Source organism: Charadrius vociferus, unplaced genomic scaffold (genome assembly GCF_000708025.1).
Source record: "Charadrius vociferus isolate BGI_N301 unplaced genomic scaffold, ASM70802v2 scaffold163, whole genome shotgun sequence".
NCBI classification, from domain to species: Eukaryota; Metazoa; Chordata; class Aves; order Charadriiformes; family Charadriidae; genus Charadrius; species Charadrius vociferus.
Window position 1 is genome coordinate 3,965,887 of NW_009648332.1, and position 25,166 is coordinate 3,991,052.

A 25,166-nucleotide genomic window follows, 5' to 3' on the forward strand; every position below is an offset into this window, starting at 1 on the left:
TGCTGAACTTCATTTCTATACCAGTGTGGTTGCTTGCTGAATAATGCCATAGGGGACAATGTAGCTCTGACTATATTTAAAAATATTAGTCCATGAAATTCACCAGGAAAAAGCTGAGGCAAAATCTTACAGCTTTGTTTGTGTCTTTGGAAAAAGGTGGTAGTGGCTGCAAATGGTAAAGGAATAGTATTAAGATAGCTTTTGAATCACAAAGGAGATGAAGGCTGGCCCATCTGTCGGGAGAGAGGGGTGCCCAGAGCCCCAGCCAGAGGGGCCAGGTGGAAATCTGGGGACTCTTTAATCTTACAGGAGCTTGAACATGGGCAGCAAATGGAAAGAAAGAAATCTATACAGGTGGGGGCTAAAAAAGGTATAGAGACATTATCAGAAAAAGTGAGGAAAAAGAAGAAAAAGAAGCAATTAAAAGGATGTTAGGACACTTAATTGGAATACTCAGATAAGAGAAAAAGTCAATTTGATTAAATAATAAAAATCCATGTTGTCTTCTTTTTGGTGTGTTCATATGCATTTAGCTTCCTGGTACGTATTTTATTTTGCTGGCTATGATTAAGTCTTTTAAAAATAATTCTGAACTGTTGTAAGGCTTATTATACTCATACATTTTAACCAACAGACGTAGTAGTTTTAAAAACTTTTTGCAGTGTAGTTTCTGCAGTATTTATCAGCCACTCATTAAAATGCATTCTATTTCATATGTTCTTGGTAGGTAACCTTGGACGGGTGGACCACATCACGGAGTTTGAGTATGACCTCTTCATTAGACCAGATACCTGTAACCCACGCTTTCGAGTTTGGTTCAACTTCACTGTTGAAAACGTAAAAGAATCACAGGTAAGTGATGCTAAATTAGATCGTATGATGGCTTTAAAAATTGCTTCCTCCAGAATATCTTTTCTTGAACAAAGAAGATGACATCCAGGGTTTGTAACTAAAAATTTACTGTAGAATATTTTTTTTTCTTTGAATTCTTATAAGTAAAAGCAGCTATCAGCATACTGGATATCACCATGTTTTACCGCTAACCAAGACAGGAATTATGAAGACAATATAACATTTGCCACCTAACAGGAGTTGTATTAGTAATGGCTGCTATATATTTGTGTTAATATATACAAACCAAATATATGTGTTAATATATGAAAAAGAAGTCCATCATAGCTGTTCAAACATTATCACTCAAGCCTTCATTTAATACATGTAGAACAATGAGGTGGTGTTGCAAACAGCTATTACTCTAGTGACTTGTAGCAGAGGAGGAGTTGCCTGCCAATGTGTCCATTGTGAAAGAAGAGGTTTAAATGTGAAACAACTCAATAGGCAACTATTTCACCAACTTTTTAATAATGTTTCTTTGCAGTGAAAATACCCCATGAGAAAGAACCTTCCTTGCTCTATTTTTTCACCTGTCTTAAACTAAGCCAGAAAAAAAGTTGTGTGTTAACTTTCACATTGACAAATCAGAAAAGATTTAATTCCACGTTTCAAGCATACCTTGCATTTTATTTTGGCATTCTGTCTTCGTTTATTATAATCAGACTGTCATTTTCACTTAATGGAAAGAAAAAATATTTAGTAAGAGAAAAAACTGCAGAAGCTTGATATTTGTATTCCTACAAGACTAATATCTTAATATCCACCACTGTACCATTCCTGTTACAACTAGAAATCATGAAATTGTTTATCTATCTTCCTGAAGCCTGATACTTTATCAGACATACCCTTTCCCCTGCTGTGCCTTACTCAACTATGATCAAATTATATAGTCATGAGATGAATGGGAATCTGTCTCAAGGAGGCAAAGAGATCTGGTAGAAAGATACAATATATATCTAGTGCTTACAGGATATTTGTTTTCATGGTTGTCTACATGAAAGAGAATGGTTTCACTATTAAGTTTGACTTGTGAGGTCTGTTTTTATAATGTGTGTTCCTATAATCTTTTTTTCATCTCTCCAATTTCCGTTAAAATGAGACCTGCATGAACGTAATCTAGTCTGGAACCTTTTTTAGGTCTTTGTACTAGCGGACATGGGCAGTATTAGTCATTGCAGCTCAGCTATATTAAATGAATGTTAGAAATTGCTACATCAAACATACTGTGTAATCTGGTTTGTGCATTTTGATTATTTTCTTTTATGTTTTACTAGAAAATAATAACAAGGAAACCCATACCATTCAGTATTGCTTAAAAATATTGCACTAATACACAAGTAACTTTCATCACTTTATGTGTAAAAGTAGATATTTTAATAACTCTCTATAAATAGTTACCTGTATAATATTGTACTTATTTTTGATGTATCATGTAGGTGATGTGTGAAGAAGGCAGATCTATGCATTTATATATCCTAGGTCTGGTTTCAGCCATTTAGATGAGGACTCAAAAGGAGTAGCTACTTCTATTAGTTTTATATATTGTCTATATTACATTTCCTTGTCATTGTTACTCTTCCTTCAGCTTCAAATTCTTAAACAACTTTATTTACTTAGATTTGAACAGATGTTGAAGATTTTAATCTCATAAGAATATCTCCAGTTTTTCTTGACATTTCACACTAAAGCCTTTACACACAAAGAAATTTATTTCGGTAGTATCATGAGAAAACAAGAAACCTCCTTTCATTACCTGAATTAGAAATAATTCTGGTTTTCTCCTGTTGCATCAGACCAATGACACCCAACAGTGGAAAAATGGATAAAAAAAGTGAACAAAAAAGACACAGTGTAAAAACAACACCCATACAAATACTAGGAACACACAGTTGTGCTGTACGTATTTCTGATTTAGGTTGCAGTTCTACTACTGGATAGTAGTGCAGTTTTTACAATATGTTTAGTGCAGTATTTTGTGTTATTAATCTAGTGATAAATGAAAAGAAAGACCTATTAGAAATTTCCTGCCAATCTTACTGTCCATGCATTGCTGTTCTGTAGAGAACAGGTTTTTTTACATTCCAGTTTTAATTTTCGTAAGCCATGGAGCTTCCACTTCCTATGTCTCAAAACTGTTCTATAGGCTCATCTTACTTACAGTGTTGCTTGATTTTTAGCCTAAAGCTTTCCTTTATTTAATCCCGCTATTCCCAGTTGCAATTCTGCTTAGTAATAGCTCCTCTTGGTACAAATAAATCCTCATCATCCTTGGCTAACATTTATATTTCTGTAAATTATAACATTCCTCATCATTTGTGTCTCAACTTAGCTATCATGTTTGGTTCTTTCAGCCCTATATCCGATAGAGCACTTTACCTTAAGTATTTTTCCACTTTGGGGCCTTTGGACTTTCACCATAAGTGAATCTCTCCAGCCCTTTGATAATTAGCCTAGTTTCCCAGGGATACAAAGCTTATATGATCGCACTGTCTACTTGCTAGCCTAGGTTTTTGTGTGACTGCTGATCTTTCTCCCCTTCTTTCTCCCTCAATAGCTTCTTAACTCTTGGCCAGTTTCAACAACACTGGACAGGAATTCCTTTAAGTTTCAGGAAAGCAGGCTGCCAGATGGGCAAGAGACCCATGTGTGTTCCCTCTGGCAGAAAGGCTATAGTATGAGATCATTTCTTATTAAACATCAGAGAATCCACAGAGGAGATGCACAGGAGATGCACAGGAGAAAGTACTCATTGGATTTTGCATTTTTAAGATACCAGAGAATCCAGCAACGAAAACCAAATCCATAGCATTTAGTAGTTTTGCTTCTTGCAGAACTTTTTTTTTATTATTATTATTATTCCTCTTCCAGTTCCTTCAATAATTTCTTTATAGTCTGGAACTAAAATTTAATGGACAATTCTGAGTACACTAACATCCCAACTTACAGAGAAGGGACTCTAGTCCCTTTGCTCTGCTACTTTCTCAGTATAGACAGCTGAAAATTGCAGCAGCCTTTTGTTGCTGTATCACTATGGAAACTCATGCCTAATTTGTTGTTCACTGTCATATATAAGTCTTTTTCAGAATGATTGCTTCCTTCCTCCTGTTACCTATGTCTTAGGTTACTGTTGTGCTTCAGTAACAAGGGCAGGTAATAGAGCTAAGTTCTGTAGCACAGCAGTGTGAGCCCTAATGTCAGACTCAGTTTTAGAATTTTATGATAAACTTGATTTTTTTTATGTTCAATTCCTTATGTTTCAGTAGAAGCAGTAGGGTTTGGTTTTGTTTTTTTTTTTTACTTGGAAGTTGGTAAGTTAACTTCTTCCTCCTTACAACTTGGACTTCAATGTCAGACATTTTATGTTGTCAGTTTTATTTTATATTCCTATTAGCAAAGAAAAAAAACCAAAAGAAGTACCTAATGGCTTATATTTTGGGAAAAAGGACCCCTCTTTTCTTTTGATCTCCTTATATGGTTTCTGACTTGCAAGTCAGTTGATCTGATAAAATCTGAGCTGTGGATTTTTTTGTAATTTGTTCAGTGAATTCAATTAACACCAATATTGGAAAAAAACAAAAAGAAACTGATATGTTATATGTAAGGACTATAATCATGCAATGATTACACTTACAATAATGACCATGAAAGGGAGAATGAAGGAAATACGATTTGCTGTGGAACACATGCTCTCATGGGCAAAGCCTCCAATTTCTCTAATTATATACGTGTCACAGGCTGCTGTCTATTTCTGGATAATGCTCTTTATTGGGCAGGGTTTGCTTCCTATTAACTTCAGCCACGGCCCTTACAACACCATCTACAATTTTGCTAAATTCCTTCTCTGTGGAACCGGAAATTGGATGAACCAATGCCATCTCCAAATTGCATTTCAAGTATTTTAAATAGACAGTGCTTCAGGTGCATGATTGCTTCTGAGCTAGAATGTCTTTAAAGGTGTTAGCAGCAACATTGATTCATTTGAGATTTGGGGGAAAGGAAGAAATGTGTGTGATAAATTATAAAAATATGCTAGTATACCAATATTGGAGGATTTTACAGGTGTAAAAAACGATTATTTCTCTTGGGGGCCATAGCCAGAAATTCTTAAGCAGTTGACACTCGCTGTTCCGGATACTGTAGCTGCACTGGAAAAAGATGATCCTTGCCCTGGAAAATTTACTTTGGAGGAATTTGAGAAGAGAAAAGAGTTGAATACAACAAAGTGATGAAAGGATTAAAAATATCTGTGTGGATTTTAATTACTCTAACAAACAGCAACCATATTATACCAATAAGTAATGCACATCTAGGCCGCATGATGTGTTCTGTATGTGTATGTACCCGGAACAACTCTGCTGTCTGATGAATCATGTTCAGAAGTGGTATTTTCACTGAGATTAAAAAAAGAATTTCCAACAGAAGGGGTTTCCTAATAGTGCCAAATTTTGTTCTTTAAGTGTTGATAAACACATTTGGAGTGCTTCATCACAAAGGTACTGACAAAATACCGAGAAGGATAGAGGAGAAGAAGGGATATTTGGCAGCTAGGATTTGATCATGACTTACAGTTAATAAATCAATCCAAACTGAGGTTAAAATCAAAGAACCAAATGTTATTTACTTCAAAGGCATTCTCTCTGTTACTTCAGTTGCAGTTGGACTGAGGCTAGAATTTTAACTCAAAATTTTTTGGGGGATTTTTGTTATGTATATGTATGGATCAGGAAAAAGGATAGCTTATTCTTCTTCAGAAATTTAAAGAGGATGCAAAGGTAAGACAGGTAATATCATAGCTGGACATTATGAATGAATGGAGCACTCTCATTTTCTCTTTTTGTCCTACATTGTTTTGAAAAATAAAAAAGGCTGTAAAATCTCTGTTACAGTCTTTAATTGATCCTATTTTCAGGAACTATTTATTATTGGGATTGAATTTTATAGTTTGTTATAGTTTCTTATTACTGTCCTAAACAACCTGATGATCCTTAGCAGACAACTGCTTATTTGTGATGCTACAGCTGTGATTGTTTTAATATGTGAATGATACGTGTATCGGGAGAGATAATGTCTTTTATTATAGCAATTGAGACATTTGGAGAAGCAGGGGGGAAGAAAAGAAAACCAGGCATGATTTGAGGTACTCAACCTCTTTTTCTGGACTAAGAACTCATCTTGTGCAGCTAATTCCTGCAGAAGCTGCCTCCAAAGTAAGATGCAGTAAGGATGACATCAAAAGCAGTCTAAAGTTGGAAACAGGCTACCTTTTTACTTTTTCCTCCCTAGCCTTTCTACTTCCCTAAATAGAAATTATGAATCTATTTAGCAGTTCCCAAATAGGCATCTATTTCTCAGTATTTGTTTAGGTTCCTGTTCCTCAGTGATATTTTGAGTATCTGGTATCTCTGAGAAACACCATGGGTACTCTTCAGTTTTACCTCTGCTATGACTTTTTGTATGGCAGCTGGAGTGGAGATATTAAATGACAGTATTCCAGGAAATCTGGTCCAATTCTACAGATGTCAAAGTCTAACCTAACTATCAGGCTGTCTTAGTTTGAATTATCAGGCTCTGTCTTAATGCTGCTGTGCATCTATTTGGTTGAGTAAAATGAAATTAAAATTAATTTGTTTGTTAACACTCAGTGATGAAGGCTCTCAGCTCCTCTTTCTTCAGGTCCATGCTTGTTTGTGTTCTTTGCTAGCTCGTGTTTGAAATTGGGATTCTTCAGTCAATAGTGACATGTCTTAAAAGCACTTTGGCCATTCCACCAAACCCATAAAGGGTTCATCAGCCATTATCATTCACTGTTTTATTTTGCCTTGGAGAAAGACATATACTGCAAAAGTGTTTAAGTTATAATTATTTTTCTAAGCAAGATTAAAAAGGTAGTGAAGCTCTCTTGAAACATTTTTGTCACAAAAAATCAGTTTCTTATGCAGGTAAATAAATTTAATCTGAATTAGGCAATGCTTTCACTGACAATTCTCTAATGTTTACTAGCAAACATGACAACAGTTGAGGCAAAATAAGAGTTATTAATTTGCATCCTTTGGGATGTATATTTCAGAATCCAGAAGCAGCAAAAATCTGGACTTTCTGTTAGTTTTTGTTTAGTTTGACAGCATTACTGTGTACTACAATGTTGCACTGCATATACCGCACTGGCCAAATTCCTTAAAGCTGTATTTGAGTGTATATGTGTATTGTATATATACATGTGTGCATATATATACATCTGTCTGCCTTGAAAGCATGAGAGGCTGAGTTGAGTGCATTTGGACAATACCTTTTAAGCAACTGCAGTTACTGCAGGGTGACTATTTTTTTATATAGCTCGTGCCATTCACCTTGAAAAAAAAATGGAAGAAAGAACAGTGAAGCCAAATTCATGATGCAAATTTTGTAAGATCTTATGGTACTGTAGCATGTTGTAATATGGATCCATTACTTTTTATAAGAGAAGGGCTTGAGTTGTCTGAAATGTATTAAAAACCATAATGGATTATTTCAAAAAAGCCTTTGAACTTTTTAAAAGTAGTTTCACTGATCTCTATGTTGGAAAGTGATACAATTTTATTGTAAGTCAAAAGTGCATAGGGTTAGGTGATATGTATGGTGATGAAGTAATTATTTATTTACTGAGGAAGCCATATGAAATGTTAATTAAATAAGAAACAAAGTGATGACATTTAAAATAGATTGCATGTTCATCTCAACATTTAAAAAAAGAAAAATCAATTGAACATACTGCAGTTTTGAGGAAAAATAATTTTGCCATTTTGGAAACTTGTGCCTATATTGGTAGTGTATAAAATTAGATTTATAAATGATGATTCTTCCAAGTTGGAATCCTTTCAAGTACATATAATTTTATTTTGGATCAATAATTCAGTTGTGCTTGGAATAGATTGAGGGTGCATGTGAAGCTTTGGTAAGTGCAATATAGTGTACATCTCCATGAAATTATCCAAAGCTGTCAAGACATGTATCATCCTTTAAAAAGTAATGAATACAGATAGGTTAGTAAACATAGACAATATTCAGCGTTAGCGAAACAACTGCTGTCTTGATGAAATATTCTCTCTTGGCAAGAAAGTGTTAAATTAATAAACTTTTTCTGTTCCAGGTGTCTCTAAGAACATTTTAGATGTCAGTGTTTGGTAATTATTGCATACATACTGTATGTTTCAGATTTAACACTGACTTTTGCTTACAAGAAACTAATGGCCAGGTGTGTTTAATTTCCTATTATGGTGGCATCTGTCTCTCAAGATGTCAAAAATCCATTATAAATGCCATAAACAAAATCAGCACTATGATGATCTTGATGTCAGTGATGTGACACGCTTACTTTTCTTTCAATTTAAAAACTTTTTATATATGATTAAATACCCCCTTTTTAGTTCCAGTGTTAATTGTCTTCCATTGTAAATTTGATTTCATTCTGCTTTTATTACTGAAAAGTCTTTCCATCAGAATGCAGAAGCACAGAACTAAAGTAAAAGAAAATATAGTTACATTGAAGAAATGAAGATGAAAAGTTTTAAACTTTCTTGCTTTTAGATTTTTTTCCTTTCTTATGCAGAATATTCTATATTTGAGCCATGGCAGGTTCAGATACTGTGCAGAAATTGGTGGCACCTGAAGATAAAAACGAGCTGAAATATATGTAGGTTAATTCATGTTACCGGGGGAGGGAAACCATTTGCTCTTTAAATGACAGGGCAGAAAAAGAGAAGCTAGTGCTGGAAAGCTGTACAATGTTGTGTTTTTTCTTGCCACCAATGAATTCTAAGAATGAAATAGTAGTGATATTCCATAGAGGTAATTAGTTTGGAATTATTTTGGAAAGAGCAGTGAAGAAGTCAGTATTCTGTCTGCTGATTGCGGTTCAGTGTGTTAAGCATATGGCTTCAGCAATCCCTTATTCTGCTATTAACTGTTGGCCCTGGAACTAGAGAGCTAGATCTTGTAATATATTTCCTTCATTATTGATGTATGCAGCCTGTGATTTTACCATATGAACCCAACATGGGGTCATTGTGCACAGAGTGTCTTTACGTAACTGATACCTTACAATAAATGAAAGAAAAAGCAGAGAAAACTTGAATTTTGGTGGTGAAAATTAAAAAGACAAAATAGGAAATTTAATATTGAGAGGATAAACAAATTCCTGACAGTTAGTGTTGTGCTATATTATAGGCAATAAGAGCCTTCCACTTTGCTTCTGTGGAAGCTGTTAGATGGAGCAAAGGAGCTGTGAAGAGTGGCAAATCTTTGATAGATCTTGAGCCCCTATAACCTCCATCAGAATCGGCCATCAGGTGCCAAAAAGATGTAGGATTATTGTGCCTTGTTGAAAAGATTGCACAATCAAGAAAGCCTCTTAGGCAGCATGGATTCATTCTTGTGTTTACCAACTAGCAGCTCATTTTTAATCCCAGCATTCAGCACATTGTTCACCAAGTTTCTTGGACACTCAAATGTAACTCAGGGTTTGGGAGTCTAAACCATATTGTTCTTGGATTGTCCAAGAGAATCACGAGTAACTCTTGACTGAACTAACCTGCCTCACTAAAAGATGGAAACTTATCTTCTTCGAAGCATATAGTGTCAATATTGTTTATTGCTGGAGATAGACAGTTGTTCCAGAACACGGAACTGGAACTGCCCTGTGACCCTGAAGGGGACTAGTCTGATAATGAACAGATGGTGAAAAGGTAATCTGCTGCCATTCTTGCTGTGACTGCCCTGCATCTCGGATTCTCATCTGCTCTTTCCGTTCTCCCACCAACAGCCACTGCAGCTGAGTCCATCTTCTCACTTGCGGTGTTGTCTTGGTTTTGGCTTTACTGTAAAAGTAAAGAGGTGGCACGGCGGGTCAGATTAAGGAGCTGTCTAGTCTGGTATCCTAATCTGGACAATGGCCAGTACCTGGTGCTTAGAAAAAATATTAGTAATAACAATGAAAATATAGAATAATCCTCACTTTCAGTTCCTCTTGTGAGTTCTCACCCATCTAAATTAGGTACGGGCTGTCAAAAGTCACCAGCTTCATTGTAATAGTTGCCTCCAGATTGTTGTTTTTAACAGGCGTAGATGGACTCTATGAATTGTATCATCCTTGTCTAATCTGATCATACTTATTTTGATCTTGGAGCACTGAGTTCTGCAGCTGAATTATGCAGTATGTAAAAAAAGTACTTCTCTCTTTTTTAAATATGCTGGTTAATATTTAATATAATTTTTGTGTTAGGAGAAATAGTGAATAATTTTTGTCTGCTCACTTGATTTGTGATTTTATAAACTTCATGTTTCCCCGTACTCATACAGTTTATCCAAGTTAGTGAATTTTAGTCTAGTCTCCTCTTCTCCACCCATCTCTTCCTAGAGAAGCTTTAAAAAACCTGGATATGCCCTATATTTACCAGTAATTTTGCAAGGAATATAAGGATATTTTCTAGGAAGAAAAACAGATGTACGACGGCCTGTCAAATTTAGTTCTGTACAAAAAGTAATTTTTTAATTTTTGCCATTATGATCTGAAAATAGCATTTGTCGGTTTTATGGTAGAATGAGATAGCATGTCTCCCATTGATTTCAGAGGCAACAAAGTTTCTACAACATTAAATGCCCCAGAAAATCCCATCCTAATCCTCATTAAAGATTTTGTTCTATTGCTATACTGCTCATAGATATATGCTTAGTTTATAGAATTCTGGAGGTGTCAAGCAATGAGATATGCATTTTTGATTTTTTAAGGGAGCAAGGAAAATTAAAAAGCCACGATTTCTATGGTTTGTAGCTACTTTTTTTTCTTTTTTTTTTTTTTCCCTGTTAATCAAAACTGGAAGATTTTTCTGCACTGTATAGGTGACCCTAGATATCAATACTTAATGTATATATAGTTAAATCATTATGTTTTCTCCAGCAAAAAATATATTATTCTTTCTATTGAAGAGACTGTGAAATACTCTGTAAACTGAGTGTGCAATTTTTTGATTTGAGAAATTAAGGAAAATAACACTGGGTTTATATATCGACCCTCAAAATAGAACTGCTGTATTTTTGATAAATAATTATAATAATTGAGTACAGTTACACCAGTTTAGGATCTGGCCTGTAAACCTTAGACAATATCTGCTGTTACACCACTGCTCATGATGGCTCTGATAATTTTTTTGTGAATTGAGAAGCTCCATGGAAGCTTCTAATTTTCATAGTAGCACTACCATGATGAACTGCAGCTCATTACTGTAAACTGATGGCAGCTGTTAATACTATTACAGGCAGAGACTTTTTATTTAAGGGAAACATTAGCCAGTAACTGGTAGATTTCTGACACAGTATTACATAAAGCTTCCTGTTAGGAAGGAGAGCAAAGAGAAACAGATTTGAACCCATTAGTATCAGAATTACGTGTCAAAAAGCTAGAGCAGAGTTCAATTTATTTCTGCAATAAAGTGTAAGCTAGAGATTGACTTGACAATTATTTTACCTTACATTGCTCTGGTTGTTCCGAGATGACTATTCCAACATCAAATCATCTTGTTTGGACATCTTTTACTGAATAACATGCTACTCTAAATATGCATTATGTTATGTAGGAGCTAAAACGTGGAAGGTTTTCTAAGTAGAAATGAGGTTTTTATTACTATTTTTACTAAAGGATGTATATACAGTGGAACATATTCAGTATAGATTTAAAACAACTGCATGTGTTTCTTCTAAATCTGGTGTATGTTGTTTAATAGGGTTTACGTTGTCATTGAAAGGATAATCTTTCTGAAGCTTTTAGTAGCTTGGTGTAAGCAATATAAATAATCTGCCCTAAAACATTTGTCTTCTCTAAGCCAGTCGCTGAGCAGGGTTGTTGCTTCTGTTTATCAGTCTCCTTTTTGCCTAATAATTTTTCAAGAGACAACACATTAGACAACAACTTCTGTATTACAATTTTCAACTTTGAGAAGAATATTTTTATCAATCTTTTTGCCCATTTCATACATATAGCCTCCAACTGAACTCTGAAGTCCGGGGATTCAGATCCTTAACCTTGCACATTTTAACAGGCTTTTATTCGAATGACAAGTCTGACTGTATTTTTCTTGTCTTGAAATGATGGTTCTCTACAGAATGCTTATTTAATTTTCTAGTTGTGTAGCTTTTTTTTTTTTTTAAGGGAGTTGTGTTCATTGTCCTTGTATTACCCTCTGAAAACTCACATAAAGCTTCACAGAAAACTTTTACTAAAACTGTGCGGATTCTCCTAGCTGGTTTTCATATGCCTTTGCATACTTTAATGCAAGACCGTGTCATACTCGGGGGTGATGCAGGGAAGTAGAATGCTGCTTGTCTTACATCTTGTATGTTCACATTCTGATCTTCTGTGAACTCTGTGGGCAAAACTAATCCCAACATCAGAGGGCTACAGCGTATTGTGGGATTCATGGTAGGACATGCTTGCCCCTGGAAATTTGACATTGATGCTGAATACCTCCAGTGTTAGATTTAGAATTGCCTCAATAGCCAGATTAAACAGAATATCCTTCCTGGCAGGCATGTGGAATGGCAATTCCATGGGTTTGGAATAGCCAGGATGAAACTACAATAACTGTTCGCAGTAGGTTGTCTCTTCCCTATGGCTGCAGGAGGACCAAACAAATTCTTTTTGAAGCAGAGGTTGGTACAGCTATCTACCTAGGCGAAATGTTATTTTACATGGACTTCAGCTGTTTTTATCACAAAAATAATTTGGGTAATATATATTTATTTTATTGATTTAAAGCCTGCTCATTATAAAAATCATCCTGTAAAAAAAAAAAAAAAAAAAAAAAAAAAAAAAGATGGTAGGCATGCAGCAAGAGAATTTCTTTTTACCAGGAATTTCTCATGCATAAATACAAATGAATATTCTGAATGTAAATGTTTGGGTAGATTATTCTTCAGAGACGCATATTGATTTCTGTTGTCACCCTTCAGTGAGATTTAGTGTATATTACTAGGAAATCCTTTCCAAGCACATACTGAAAAAAATGTAAAATATGGTTTCCTTGACAGTCAGTGAAAAGAGACAGAGTAGATCTTAACAAATTAACTGTTTACTCCATCTTCACCAGTGTAAGAGTCCTTCAGCTTTTAAAACACTAACTTGTTTGATGCTTATAGTATGAACGTCCATATTGTGCTTGATGTGCTAGAAAGTGTGGTTTCAGATTCATAGCTTAGTAAAAAAGGAAGCTTCGCATTTCCTAATTTTTCTTTGCAGTTCTAAATGTAGAGTTGTGGGTCTCTCACCGTAGTGGGAAGTACCGTATAATTTTGCAGTTTTTACTATTCTGTAATGCAACTAGTATGAGTCTTACGGCAAAATGTGTAAGATGGCCAAGTTTAATCCTAAAATATGTTCCATTCATCTTTCTAATAAACCTGAAATTTGTAAATTGTTGAATGTTATATTGGGTTTGATAATTATGGATTATACTCATTGTATACTTTGGTGGTTTAATACAAATATTGTTATACAAATAAGATACTTTTCCCTGTTTGTTTTTTTTTTTTCTTTACTTCTTTGTTATTTAGAAGGTACAAAATGTATTTCAACCATTCAGTCAGACTGGAAGGTAACCTATGAAGAGTTCGTTTTCACCAACTGTATAATTTTATAGCTATCTAAGAAGATATCAAGACTGTTAACTCTTAGTCACTTCTGGTTTTTGAGCATCTACTAGGAGATTAGAGGATAAGAGAATGTTTGTAGATTAATTGGAAATAACTTTGCAAACCATGAGTATCTAACAGAGCAGGGTTTTTTCCCAAGTAGTTATCATAAGTTTTAGTTAAATCCATTTGAATTAAAACAAAGAAAACCCATGCAGTTGCAAACATTTTGATTAACACTGTCTTTCGCCTCTCAGTTCTGCTAATCACTACAGTCACTAGTGTAGTCAGTCTGTTTGGTTTGCGAGTAACCTATAGAGTGTTTTATATAGGAAATGCAATAAATAAAATACAATCATTCTTATGTGAAAGTAAGAACTAAAAATATGTGACATAACCAGGTAAAAGCAATATCCCATATCAGAAAATAAGAAAGAAAATAGTTATGATATACTGGAAAGAAATGCTGATCTTTGTAGGTCAGTTGTATTTTTAACTGGTACTGATCATGTGAGTAGAATTTAAAGAAGTTATTTTAAAACTTACATAATATTTTTATGTCTTGCAAGCACTGTTAGGTATCAGTGTTGAACAACTTGGCATAGATGAATGATAATAAATATCAAAGTAATCTAAGAGTTTATAACAAGTGATATTTAACATATACAAAATCTGAACAATTTTTACTTTCTTGTCAGTGTGGTACAATTTACCTACATTAATTTGTTTTGTAAATGATTTAAAAACCGTTAATGTCATGTTACTTATAAAGTATTGTCAATAATTGGTTTAACAAATACTTCTTAGTATATAGGATATTACATTACAACATTGCTGTACATTACTGTGTTTTAATAAAATTTAAATAATAGTTTCTATCCATTGCTTTGCTTGTTCTGTAGATAGTAAACATACAGACTTGGAAGCAAAACTCAGCTTCTGTTCTTCCAAGGGAACAGTGATGCTTGTGGTTGTATATGGTTAGTAGGAAAGTTACAAATATTAAAATTATACACCTATGTATTTGTATTTTCTCAAAACATTTGGGAGCGTTTGGAATTCAGATTTTTTTATGATGTCTCTCTGATGTACTTCAAGGAAACAAAGCAGAAAGACTTTGGGAAAAATATTAATCTTTGTGGTAAAACTAGCTTTATAAAAAGCCAAACAAGCAGAGGCATTTTAACATAATTTTCTCCTGACTTAAACAATCTTAATTTTATCACTTTGCCAAACTGTATTCCTTTGCATGAAGTATGTGCAGGAGATACTTCCAAATTTGCATTTTCATTAGATTTAGCATTCAGCACCTAATGCCATAAATTTGTTTTTGAAGCTCTTTAATTCCCCTGAGTGTTCCAACATATTGAATGCTATTTGCTTTGTATTATGTTGGCAGCAAATCTGCAGTGAAAATGCTGTCAATATATATTCATAGCTAACATTGTTAACTAAAAGCAATATTGTTTTTCTATTGTAAGCTGTCACAAATGTTTGGCACCCTGTTGTGTAAGCCAAAAAAATGTCAAAGAAAGGAATGAATATTTTTGAAGAAAAGTGCAGTGATAGTGTCAAGTTTTCTGTATTAAAATACATTCCTGGTTGTACAGACCTTTACAATTTATAAAATTGTGTTTTGTAGTAATGTAAAGTTAGAATATTGTGAGAACATGCAGACTGTTACAGATATTATATTAAATGATAGGAGCATAGTAAACGATACAGCCATTTTACTTTCCAATGTAATGTAATGCTTATCAGGTTGTAAAATGTATTCTACTAAACCCAAAGATTATTGTATTAAAAGATGTACTATATATGTGGAGAGTAAATGAAAAATATTCTTCATTTTTGCCTGTTTTTGAAGATGAAGTGTATAATTAACAAAAAAAAAAACCCAAACCAGCAAAGTTTTAAACATTCTCCTAGGGACTATCCTCATGTTTGTGTAAGTAACACTGATTAGTTTATTTACATTTGTGTATTCCTTTCCCCAGTCATTCATTCTTCTCTAAGGAAACTTATATTTTTGTATCTGCATGCTATTATAAGAATGTCTCAGAACTTCTGTGGGGAGAAATGTGTGTAAGAACAACAACAACAAAATCTGTCTATCACACAAATAACCATCGTAGTCCTCAAAAATAATAATGCTCATGGGTTAAAATAAGACAAATGGCAATCCTTTGTGCTACTCTTGAAAATATCGAAGCCAGAGTAGTTGTGACCCAAGCAGTGTAAGTAGAAGTCTCTTGATGAGGTAGTCATAACAGGCACAATAAAGTTCCCTGGCCACAAGCTGGCTTACTCTGGTATCAGTATAGAGTCAAGCTGATAGGAATTGAGAACACTGTGAAAAAGGGATGCTTCAGCCTTGTGCATGGTTCTCACTGAAGTATCAGAGCTTCACAATGATACCAATTTTCTAGTACTCTCATCTGTCCAAGGTAACATTTTTCTACATGCACTTACGTGAAAAGATTAATCCATATATAGTAAAAAACTGGAAAATCCAGAAATGTTGTCATTTATGACACTTGCGTCAATTTTTAGAAAACTGTGCTGTTTTCTGAACTTACTGAACCATAAGGTGTTAAATTTTGGAAACATTTTTAGGAAAACCCTAATACGTGTTCAATGTAATGTCCAAAAATCCCTTAAATATTCTAATCTACTGTTCAAATACAATCACTGGTAAATGTGGTTGATGGCTGTTTTTCATCCAACAATATATTGGTGATACATATCCCAAATACATACCACCTCATCATACTGCACGATGCCAATAATACTTTAGTTCTCCTTGCAGCTGACTTCACCCCTCTACTTCATAATAACCTTCTCTGCTTTCCGCACTGACGTATACTCTGCTAGGGGGATACAGGTGCCACGAGTGATTTCACAAGGTCCCTGTTATGGACTCACTATTTTCAAACATTTTCTGAGAAGTGCAAAATAACCCAAGTTTCCATGACTTTAGTGAGATTTCAGTACTATTAGGACCTTGCAAAAATTCATCCTTATGTTCCCTTGCACCAATCTCTACACATTCTCTCATGTACTTTCAAGTAAGATTGCGTAAAACTTCAGAGCTTCCTGCAGTGATAATGGAACAATATAAGACAGTGGCATAATTGTAGTATATGCTGCACATATCTGAGCATTATAAGGCATTTCAAAGTAAGTATCTTTGACACTGTTTTTCTTTTTATTGTCTCTAGTAAAGAAAGTAGGAGAGACAAATTCCTTCTGTTCCTGTTTAGATCCCAGCTCTCTGGGGTCATGTTCCTACGTCCATTCTGAGAAGACGCAGGGGAGTCACCACCCCCAAATGCAGGATTTATGCAGGATCCTCCCAGGAGAAAAGCCTCTGTCAGTAATTACTTTTTCTCTCAGAAACTGTGAATACGATAGATGCCTTAACACAAGCAATGTGAGGCACAAGTGACAGAAATATTGAAAAATAAAGGCACGTGCTGATGGCTCCCTTATAACTGATGTTCATGGCTTAGTTCTACAAATGGTGTTTTGGATATGTGCTGAATACTTAAGATGCTTTTCTAATGAAAAAGATAAGATAATATTTATTATTCACTTATGTGGAAAATCTTCCTATTTCACATGTTTTGTTTTTACACTGGGTGTCTTAGACGTGCCTTTTACTGCCTTCACATTTGAAAGTCATTTTAGATGAAAACCAAACCCAGCTGAATCCTAACATGGACTGAGGGGACAACTGATCTAGCCTGTGAAAATTCACACTAATGACTAGAGCAGTGTAAATGACAATGTCAAGAACCGAGGCTCAATTGCAAAACAAGCAAGGAAAACAAAGATGGTCGCACATCACCATTTTTATGGTCTAACTAAATGTGATAAGTAGCAAACGATAGACAGTTTTTACAGAGTACATCTAAAGAAAATACGCTACATCTATCATAAAAATCAGAAACAGGAGAACCTGGCATTCTGTTAAGATGGTAAAGTACAATACACTGAGTGTGCCATCTCTAATAATTTACTTTTGCCTGTTCTAACAGCTGCTGTGGTCTAACTTGGAGACAGAGAAGTCAGGCTTGGATTCATGCTTCACTAATGGAAATGTGAAAATTAGAGGGGAATTCTATTGGTGATCCCTAAAGGTGGTTGCCTACAGTGTCCTCTCTTTAGAGAAAGCAAGAAATGGTAGATTCTGATTTTTCTCAAAAGTAAGAATATCATTAACTATACAAAAGGACTGACCTAAGATTAAGAAGATGACAACTTTGCATAGCCACTTTCATTACCAGAGAAAAAATATAAAAAAAATCTAGAAAATGATTTAATTTTCAGAATTATTCAGCACTTAGTGCTGAGAGACCGTCCCACTTTGGATAAAGAAACCAGATTTTTAAATCACTTAGAACCTTAGCGTATCGTGTCTAATGAATATTGTTGGGTACTATGGTAGCAAAGAGATTGAACTGGTTATAGGCATTTCTGATTCATTATATCTCATATTCTATACAGCTTTAGTTAGGTAACATTTTTTTCCAAAGTTTCCCACTAATGTCAAAATTAATTTTTTCTGCCTTTTAGGTCCCAATATTCTTCCCTAATTGTCTTTTTTTTTTTAAAAAAAAAAAGCAGAATTACACCTGATTTGAAGGTATTGCTTTCTGAGTCTTTGACTGGCATTATGTAGTATGGTCAGTGATATTTATAAATGTTCTAGGTGAATGTCCACTGCATTTAAGTCTAAGAGAGAACATGTCTTGCCCCTGTGTTCGTGGTTTTCTAGATTATTCCAAGAACTTGGGGATGATTGAGTCTAATCTGTATCTGGAGACGCAATATACTCGGAAAATTACATTCACAGGTGAATAGTTTTTCTTTACTACAATAAAAAACTTTAATATTTCTTAAATAGCTGACTGGATAGGGATTGCTAATATTGAACAGGAGATAGTAATGCATCATACAGACAATTAACAAAATGGACTAGTGGTTTTCGTGCTTAATTTGACTCTTTTTCCTCAATGGCAGAGATATACGGGGCTTTCTAACGTTATTTATCTTATTTTGGCATAACAGATTTCATCATGACTGTATCCATTTTCCATAAAGTGTCTTCTGTCTTGAATCATAGAATGTTTAAATCTTGTGCAGCTGTGGAAAACTGCACAGTTCATCCTACCAGAAAGCTTTGAATTTCTGTGCATCGTGGAGGAGCGCAACTTTGCAGAATTTTCAAAAGTGTTCATGAAGCTTTAGAAAGCAATGTGTCATTTTTTCTGGAAGTTAGATTTCTATCATTTATTGCTATTGTTAGAGTTCCTTTTTATTATTTACTTTAATATATACTGTGCAGGGGAACATTCTTCGCCATTTTACTTTTTTTACTGTTGCTATGTGATATATGATTTTGATGCTGCAGGAAGAATGAAGACGTGTAAACTGACTTATTAATCATGCACAAATCTTTGTTTCTTTGGCTTTTCCACATGTGGTTGTTTAGGTGCTTGTTTTCCATCTGTTACCCTTATACGAAATAAAATGTATCTTTCTTTTTTACGCATGAGAGTTTAGACTTTACAAAAGATGAAGGCCTGTTGTTTGTGCCTCTTTGGAGAAGTGATGTCACAGAAAGCAGCAGGACGTTTTTTAACTTCTTCTGTTAGCCAGAATTATGCTTACCTGTGCTGAAGAATTTATATGGAGGACTCCTCCAAGATGTGTTACCCACTTTCTCTAGTAGAAGGAATGACTCAGAATTCTCCCGTGGGTGGCTGTTGCAACAGTGGAGCACAAAGACTGAGAAATTAATGAAGTAAATAAAAAAGACAGTAAATATAGACCAAAGCATCCTCATTTACTGTTAGAAATAAGAGAGGAACAGTGTTAAAGTACATAGATGAAACAAACCAGCACTTATCCATGGTGAAATCTATAAAATGTCTTCAATTGCTCAAGGGATCTTTAGATATAGCATTATTTTCTGTATCTTATAGATGACTTGACCACCTTTACTATGAATTTTTCATGATTTTCCTGACCCAGCAGCTCTTGCCTGTGGAGAGAGTAATACAGTATTGATTTGGGTGTTAGGTTTCTGCCTTTTTTGCCACAACAGGATTTTTGTAGCCTAGAAACCTCAATCCCTGATTACTCATTAGAGACTTGAACAACTTTTCTTAGATCTGGAATGTAAAAGAAGAATCACTTGGTTACTTTTGTGGTAGGTAGCCTTTGTAGTGGAATTTCAGCTCATCTAGATAACGAGTGGTGTTGTTATTAAGCTTTCCTGATTGAATGGGCACTACTAGGCCTTCAGATTGGAAAAATACTGTTGTCTGTTTAACAATTAGTGTTTTTACAGCAGGATTATGCCCGTGAATGCACTTAGTTGGAAGCATACTGCAAAATGGTAGAATAAGTAGGTGTCTGTCCTCCTGCATTCATCCTGGCATTGATATCTTGGTGACTTATTTTCTGTGCCTCTCAGGCATATTAGAAAATTGAAAAGAGGCCATGATGTTGCTATTTCTCGTTTAAACTGGGTTTTTTTGTGTGTGTGTGTGTTTTTTTTTTTTAAATAAAAAATCCATATCTTACATCCTCTGAAAACTTACTCTCAGCATTGCCATGGAAACAAGATTTTTAAAAGGGACTTAACTGAAATTTAGCAGCAGTTTTTATTTCTTTGTGATTCATACTTCATAAAAATGCAAATGTCACACTAATACATGTTTTACCTTAATATTTTATACTACCATTTAGTCTTAATTGGTCTAATGTTTTTCTTAATTAAATTTTGAGCTTCTTTGAATGATTTTAAAATTGTACTATGGACCTATCAAGCTTTAAATTTTGCCTGTGTGACACACAATTTAAGATACTGTCATAGAGGAAAATCAATCATTTCAACCTGTAATCACAAGCACAACAAAAGATTTAAAAGATTTAAAAAGCCTTTTGTCCTGACTGGAAATTTCTTGGCCTTTATAATCTTCACTTCTAGTGAAGTATCACAGCAAAAAGCATTTTATCATTTCTATTTCTTCTTTTTTCATTTTTTTCTCTCTAACTAAGTGAAGTTGTTTAAAGGATAAATTATACTGCTCTTCTCAGTAAAGCTTTTATTCATAAATCTCTTGAGGGGTATTTTGATTATCCAAAGCTACAGTATGTGCATTGGTATACACAAATACTTATATCGACATGTGTAAATAAACTACATTAATTTAACATTTTATTTGAGTGTAACATGCAGCCGTTGATAATGTTAGTTCAAAAATGAAAAGATATCTGGCATTTCCTTCTGAGTGCCTTTTAGGTCAGACCTCACACAACATACACCATTTTGCCTTTTAAAAATGAAAATGAAAAGCATTAGAGCAGGGAGCTCATTGAACGAGACCAAAATGCAATAGTAATGTAGAAAGGCAAGCTTACATGACTTTTGCTATCAGCATGCTTGGCTGCAAGAATACTCAGGTACAGCCCAGATTTAACTTTGTACTTGTTTAACTTTAGCTGGCTTAAAAAGGTAGTGTAGTTAAACCAGTATACAGCCTTCTGTTCACAATCTGATTTAAAACCCCAAGTTTTATTTATATAATTTAATATAGACCTGATTGATATCAGGCATAAATTCAATTTTAAAATTTCCACATAAGGTTTTGTATTTTTTTACATTGTTCTATAGTTTTGCTCTTATATAAGACACTGTAGTCTTCAATATAAACAAGGTTCATCTTTGTTGAAATCATGTTATTCTACCAAGACAACTTGAGCATTACATATCATGTTCTTCTATTAGGAACTTACCTGATCAGGAGCACTTGAAATATCCTTCATGATTATTGCATCATTCTAAATATATTGGGGAAAAGCTAGACATTTGTTCAGGATTTGTTGTTGTATTAGGTCGATTTTAAAAAAAATATTATTACAATATTGAGCAGTTCCCTTGGAAAAAATATGAATAATATTTGGAGTAAAGAGAATAATCTAAAAGCACATGCTGTGGTCACCCTGATTTGTGTACATTTTTTTCATTATCAAAAATAAGAATCTTAAGTTTTGCAAAAAAAAATAAATCTTCCTTCTAAAAAGGTATTAGGTTATTAAATGTATTAGGTTAAAAGATGGTCGCAGCTGTATCTCCTGTTCTTAAAGAAATGTGCTGTTCCTTTTGAAGGAGATTTGTATAATCCTTAAAAATATTGCCACAAAAGTGTTTTGAATTTAATCTTTATTTTTGAAAAGGTAGTTATCAAAAGTTTTCCAGCAATGTCTTTTTTAATTGAAGGGAATTTTGGATTATTGTTACTGTTTCTCTTGGATATTTCCCTACCTGCCCGCATCTTATTTGAGGAAAGTTAGGAAGCTAACTACTTACTTTATTCTGTTTTGGCTATTAAAAAATTAAGGAATTATGTATTAGAGCCTTATACAATAAGCACACAGTACTTTCATATTTTTTAAATGTCTTTGTATACATTCTATTTTAGATTTACATGAACAAAATTTCAAAGCGTATAGAAGGTGAAAATCAATGCCTTTAGCTCTCTATTCTACTCTATCTTGTATCGTCCACACAAACTGACTTCTGTGTTGTAGCTGCCCTGATTCTTTGCTGGTGTAATGAGAATCAGCCCACTGCACCGTGTGTTTGTAAACAAGAAAATCTGTATCATTAAGAAAAAACATTGTTATAGCCTTCACTTTCAAATATAGCTTCATGTTAACTATTTTAGGCAACGAGGTGTTGGTAAGACAGTCAGTTAAAGCCAGTGTCTTTTTTACAATAGTACTCTCACCTATGAAGCCATTGTAGCTTGTATCATTGACATTAGAAAGACAAAAAACAGTATGCACCATGTACGCTAGTGGCCTCACTCAGAAATTGTTAGTGGTTACAGCTTGAGCAGTATGGATGATAGATCCCTCAGCACTGAACTGTAAATGAACTGCATTTCCCCTTTTATTTTTTTATGCATGTTTTGAACATGTAAACTAACCAGAAGAACATTAATGTAAAATTATGCTTTATTGTAGAAAAAGAAGTGTAGTCACAGAGAAAATGCAGAAATATAGGAAGGCTTCCACCTTGATGACTTCATTTTTTAATTATGAAACTGTTCTCAAATATTTTTACGCCCTTTATCTTAGTTACTTAGTATTTGCTTTGTAGGTGATCAAGACCTACAGACACATATATTGTCCACTCTGCAAACATCTTATTCTGCTTAAAAGGGTCATGGATATATGTCGAACGATGAAAAGAGTCTCAAACTATATTTGAGGCTCATTTGTTTGCAAATTTTCACTGAGATTAAACAGCATTAAATATTTACAATGAAGTTCTGGGTAAGAGGTAAGTTTTCCCATCAGACAATGATTGCATGAATTTGACCACTCAGTAGAGTCCATGGGAAAATGTTATATATATATTTCTAGTGTTTAGTGCAAGTGAAAAATAAGTATGTTTATTGCTGAAATTGTCAATTATTTAAATACATGAACCAATTAAATAAATGTATCATCATTGCCTATACTACAAATGCATTTAAAAGCTTAGAAACATGTTGGTCAGGTTCCCAGGGCTGCCCACTCAGATTTAGATGAGTGTGTATAAAAGCTTTCTTTTGTAAACATAGCAAGTCCTGCAGTTTGAGCAGTGTGTTTGCCCATTTTTGCATGCTCAGCTTATGTGCATCTCTTTGCAGATTAGTGCTTCACATCCTGGATAGGTTGTACTTAACACAAGAAAAGACAGAGTTCTTCAGAATATCATAATATTGAGGAGCATGCACATGCATGCGTGCACTTACAGAAACAGTAGTGGAGAGCCAAAAAATTTCTGCATTTGAAAAGTAATCAAATCTGACTTTTATACTGAAACAAACAAACAGAATTGTTCAACAATGTCTTTCTCTACAGACACTGTTGCTAGTATGTTAATAATCCCACCTAATTGACACTCTCCCTATTTATTTTGTGTACTGTGCTACTTGCAATGTTCAGTTTTTCCTTTTTTAAGTAGCTGTTGTTTCTGCCTCTCTCTAAAAATGAGGAATATTTTTCCAAGTTAATGATATTCCTGTTTTACTTAAATAAGATACATATTCACTATCTTTCAGTTGCTTTATAATGTAATTGCTATGAACGTGTTCAGCAGTTTGACTTGGGTTCCTCATCCTGTACTCCCTAATTGAGTGAATTAATTAAAAATTGGTGTTTGCTCATAAAAGAGTGAATGAGCAGACTCAGTGTTTGATATCAGAAATAAAACTGTAAATGAACATAATGTTTCACCTTCCTATTTACTCATTTGTGTGGGCATAAGCATTTAGTTAGTTGTATGCATTATAGTGTCTTAAACAGTTTCATTTACACTTTGGTTTTTAAGAATAGAGGAAGGATAAAAGAAATGTTAATGACTAGATAATGATTTCTTTCTGAAAGGCTGAGCATCACTTCTAATATTCAATTTGCAGAACATCAGGGTAGAAAATACTATTTCTGACAGTTTTTTGGTAACTGTACTTTATTTGGAAAGAACTTCTCAACACAGAAAATGAGAGATCATTTTGACTCTAGGTGCCAGCGTGTTATTCCTACATATGTTTATGGTGTAGTGTAACAGCTGTAAGCAACATGATATGCAAAGGTGTCTTCCATCTGTATTGTACAATATACTTCTTTAAAAACAACAGACACTGATGATGGCTACCATTTTGTTTAAAATAATCCATATTATAGAGGCAAAATAGCATGGCTTTTGTCCTTAAATTTACGTAGCCAACACAATATTCTTTTTCTATTTTGACTGCTAGCTGCATGGAAAACAAAATGCAGTTCAACCAGCACATTGCTTGTTATAAGTTTGCTTTCTGTGGGATTGTTTTTCTTGTCCCTAGAGAAAGCCAGCATTATATTCATGATCTGGATAGGCTTATTGAACAGTAAGCACTTGCTTTGTCTCCATGAGGGATTCTACTACCTAACAGCAAGATCAGATAGGAGAATAATTTGGAATTTCTATACAGGAACATTGTCTTGCTACTGAATCAAAAGAAAACTTACGCCATTATAGACTGTTGTGAAATACATCAAATAAAAAAGTGCTAACTGTGGAGAAGAATGTTGTATCAATTCATTCCACAATGAATCAAATTAAATAGGGTAATGAGAAAAAGATGTGCAACTGAAGATTTTGATTTTAAAAGTTTAAAATTTGAGAAAGAAGGGAAAGTAGGACCTAATGAGTACTTAGTGGTCAGTGGTTGAACATCTCTCCACCATCCTGCCCCCTGCATAAAATATACAGAAGTAATACAATGCTGGACAAGAAGAGTGTCTGTTGTAGACAGTTGTATTGTTTGTTATTACAAATTCCTAAATTAGCCAGCCAGCCTTTAAAATGAAGTATTCCTTCAGCAAGCCTGTTCCAGATGTTAGTCCACTGAAGGTTAGAGGCCCTCTAATTTCTTAACTAAATGTATTTATAAATGCTTAATACCCATTTGTTCTTTTGTCGATATTATTCTTAAGATTAACTGGCAATTCTGCTTTCCTATTGTTTCTTTCTCCTATGTATTTATGGAGAACAGTCATATCCGTTTCCA

At 34.2% G+C, this 25,166-nt stretch overlaps 1 protein-coding gene across 1 annotated transcript in view; it reads left to right on the top strand.

The window, feature by feature from the left end:
* Positions 1 to 25,166, top strand: part of AGBL4 (ATP/GTP binding protein-like 4) — a 972,041-nt gene that overhangs the window by 37,602 nt on the left and 909,273 nt on the right. Inside the window, exon 4 of the mRNA XM_009884833.1 lies at positions 728 to 852. Coding sequence (XP_009883135.1) covers positions 728 to 852 — 125 coding nt within the window. The remainder of the gene's footprint in view (positions 1 to 727; positions 853 to 25,166) is intronic.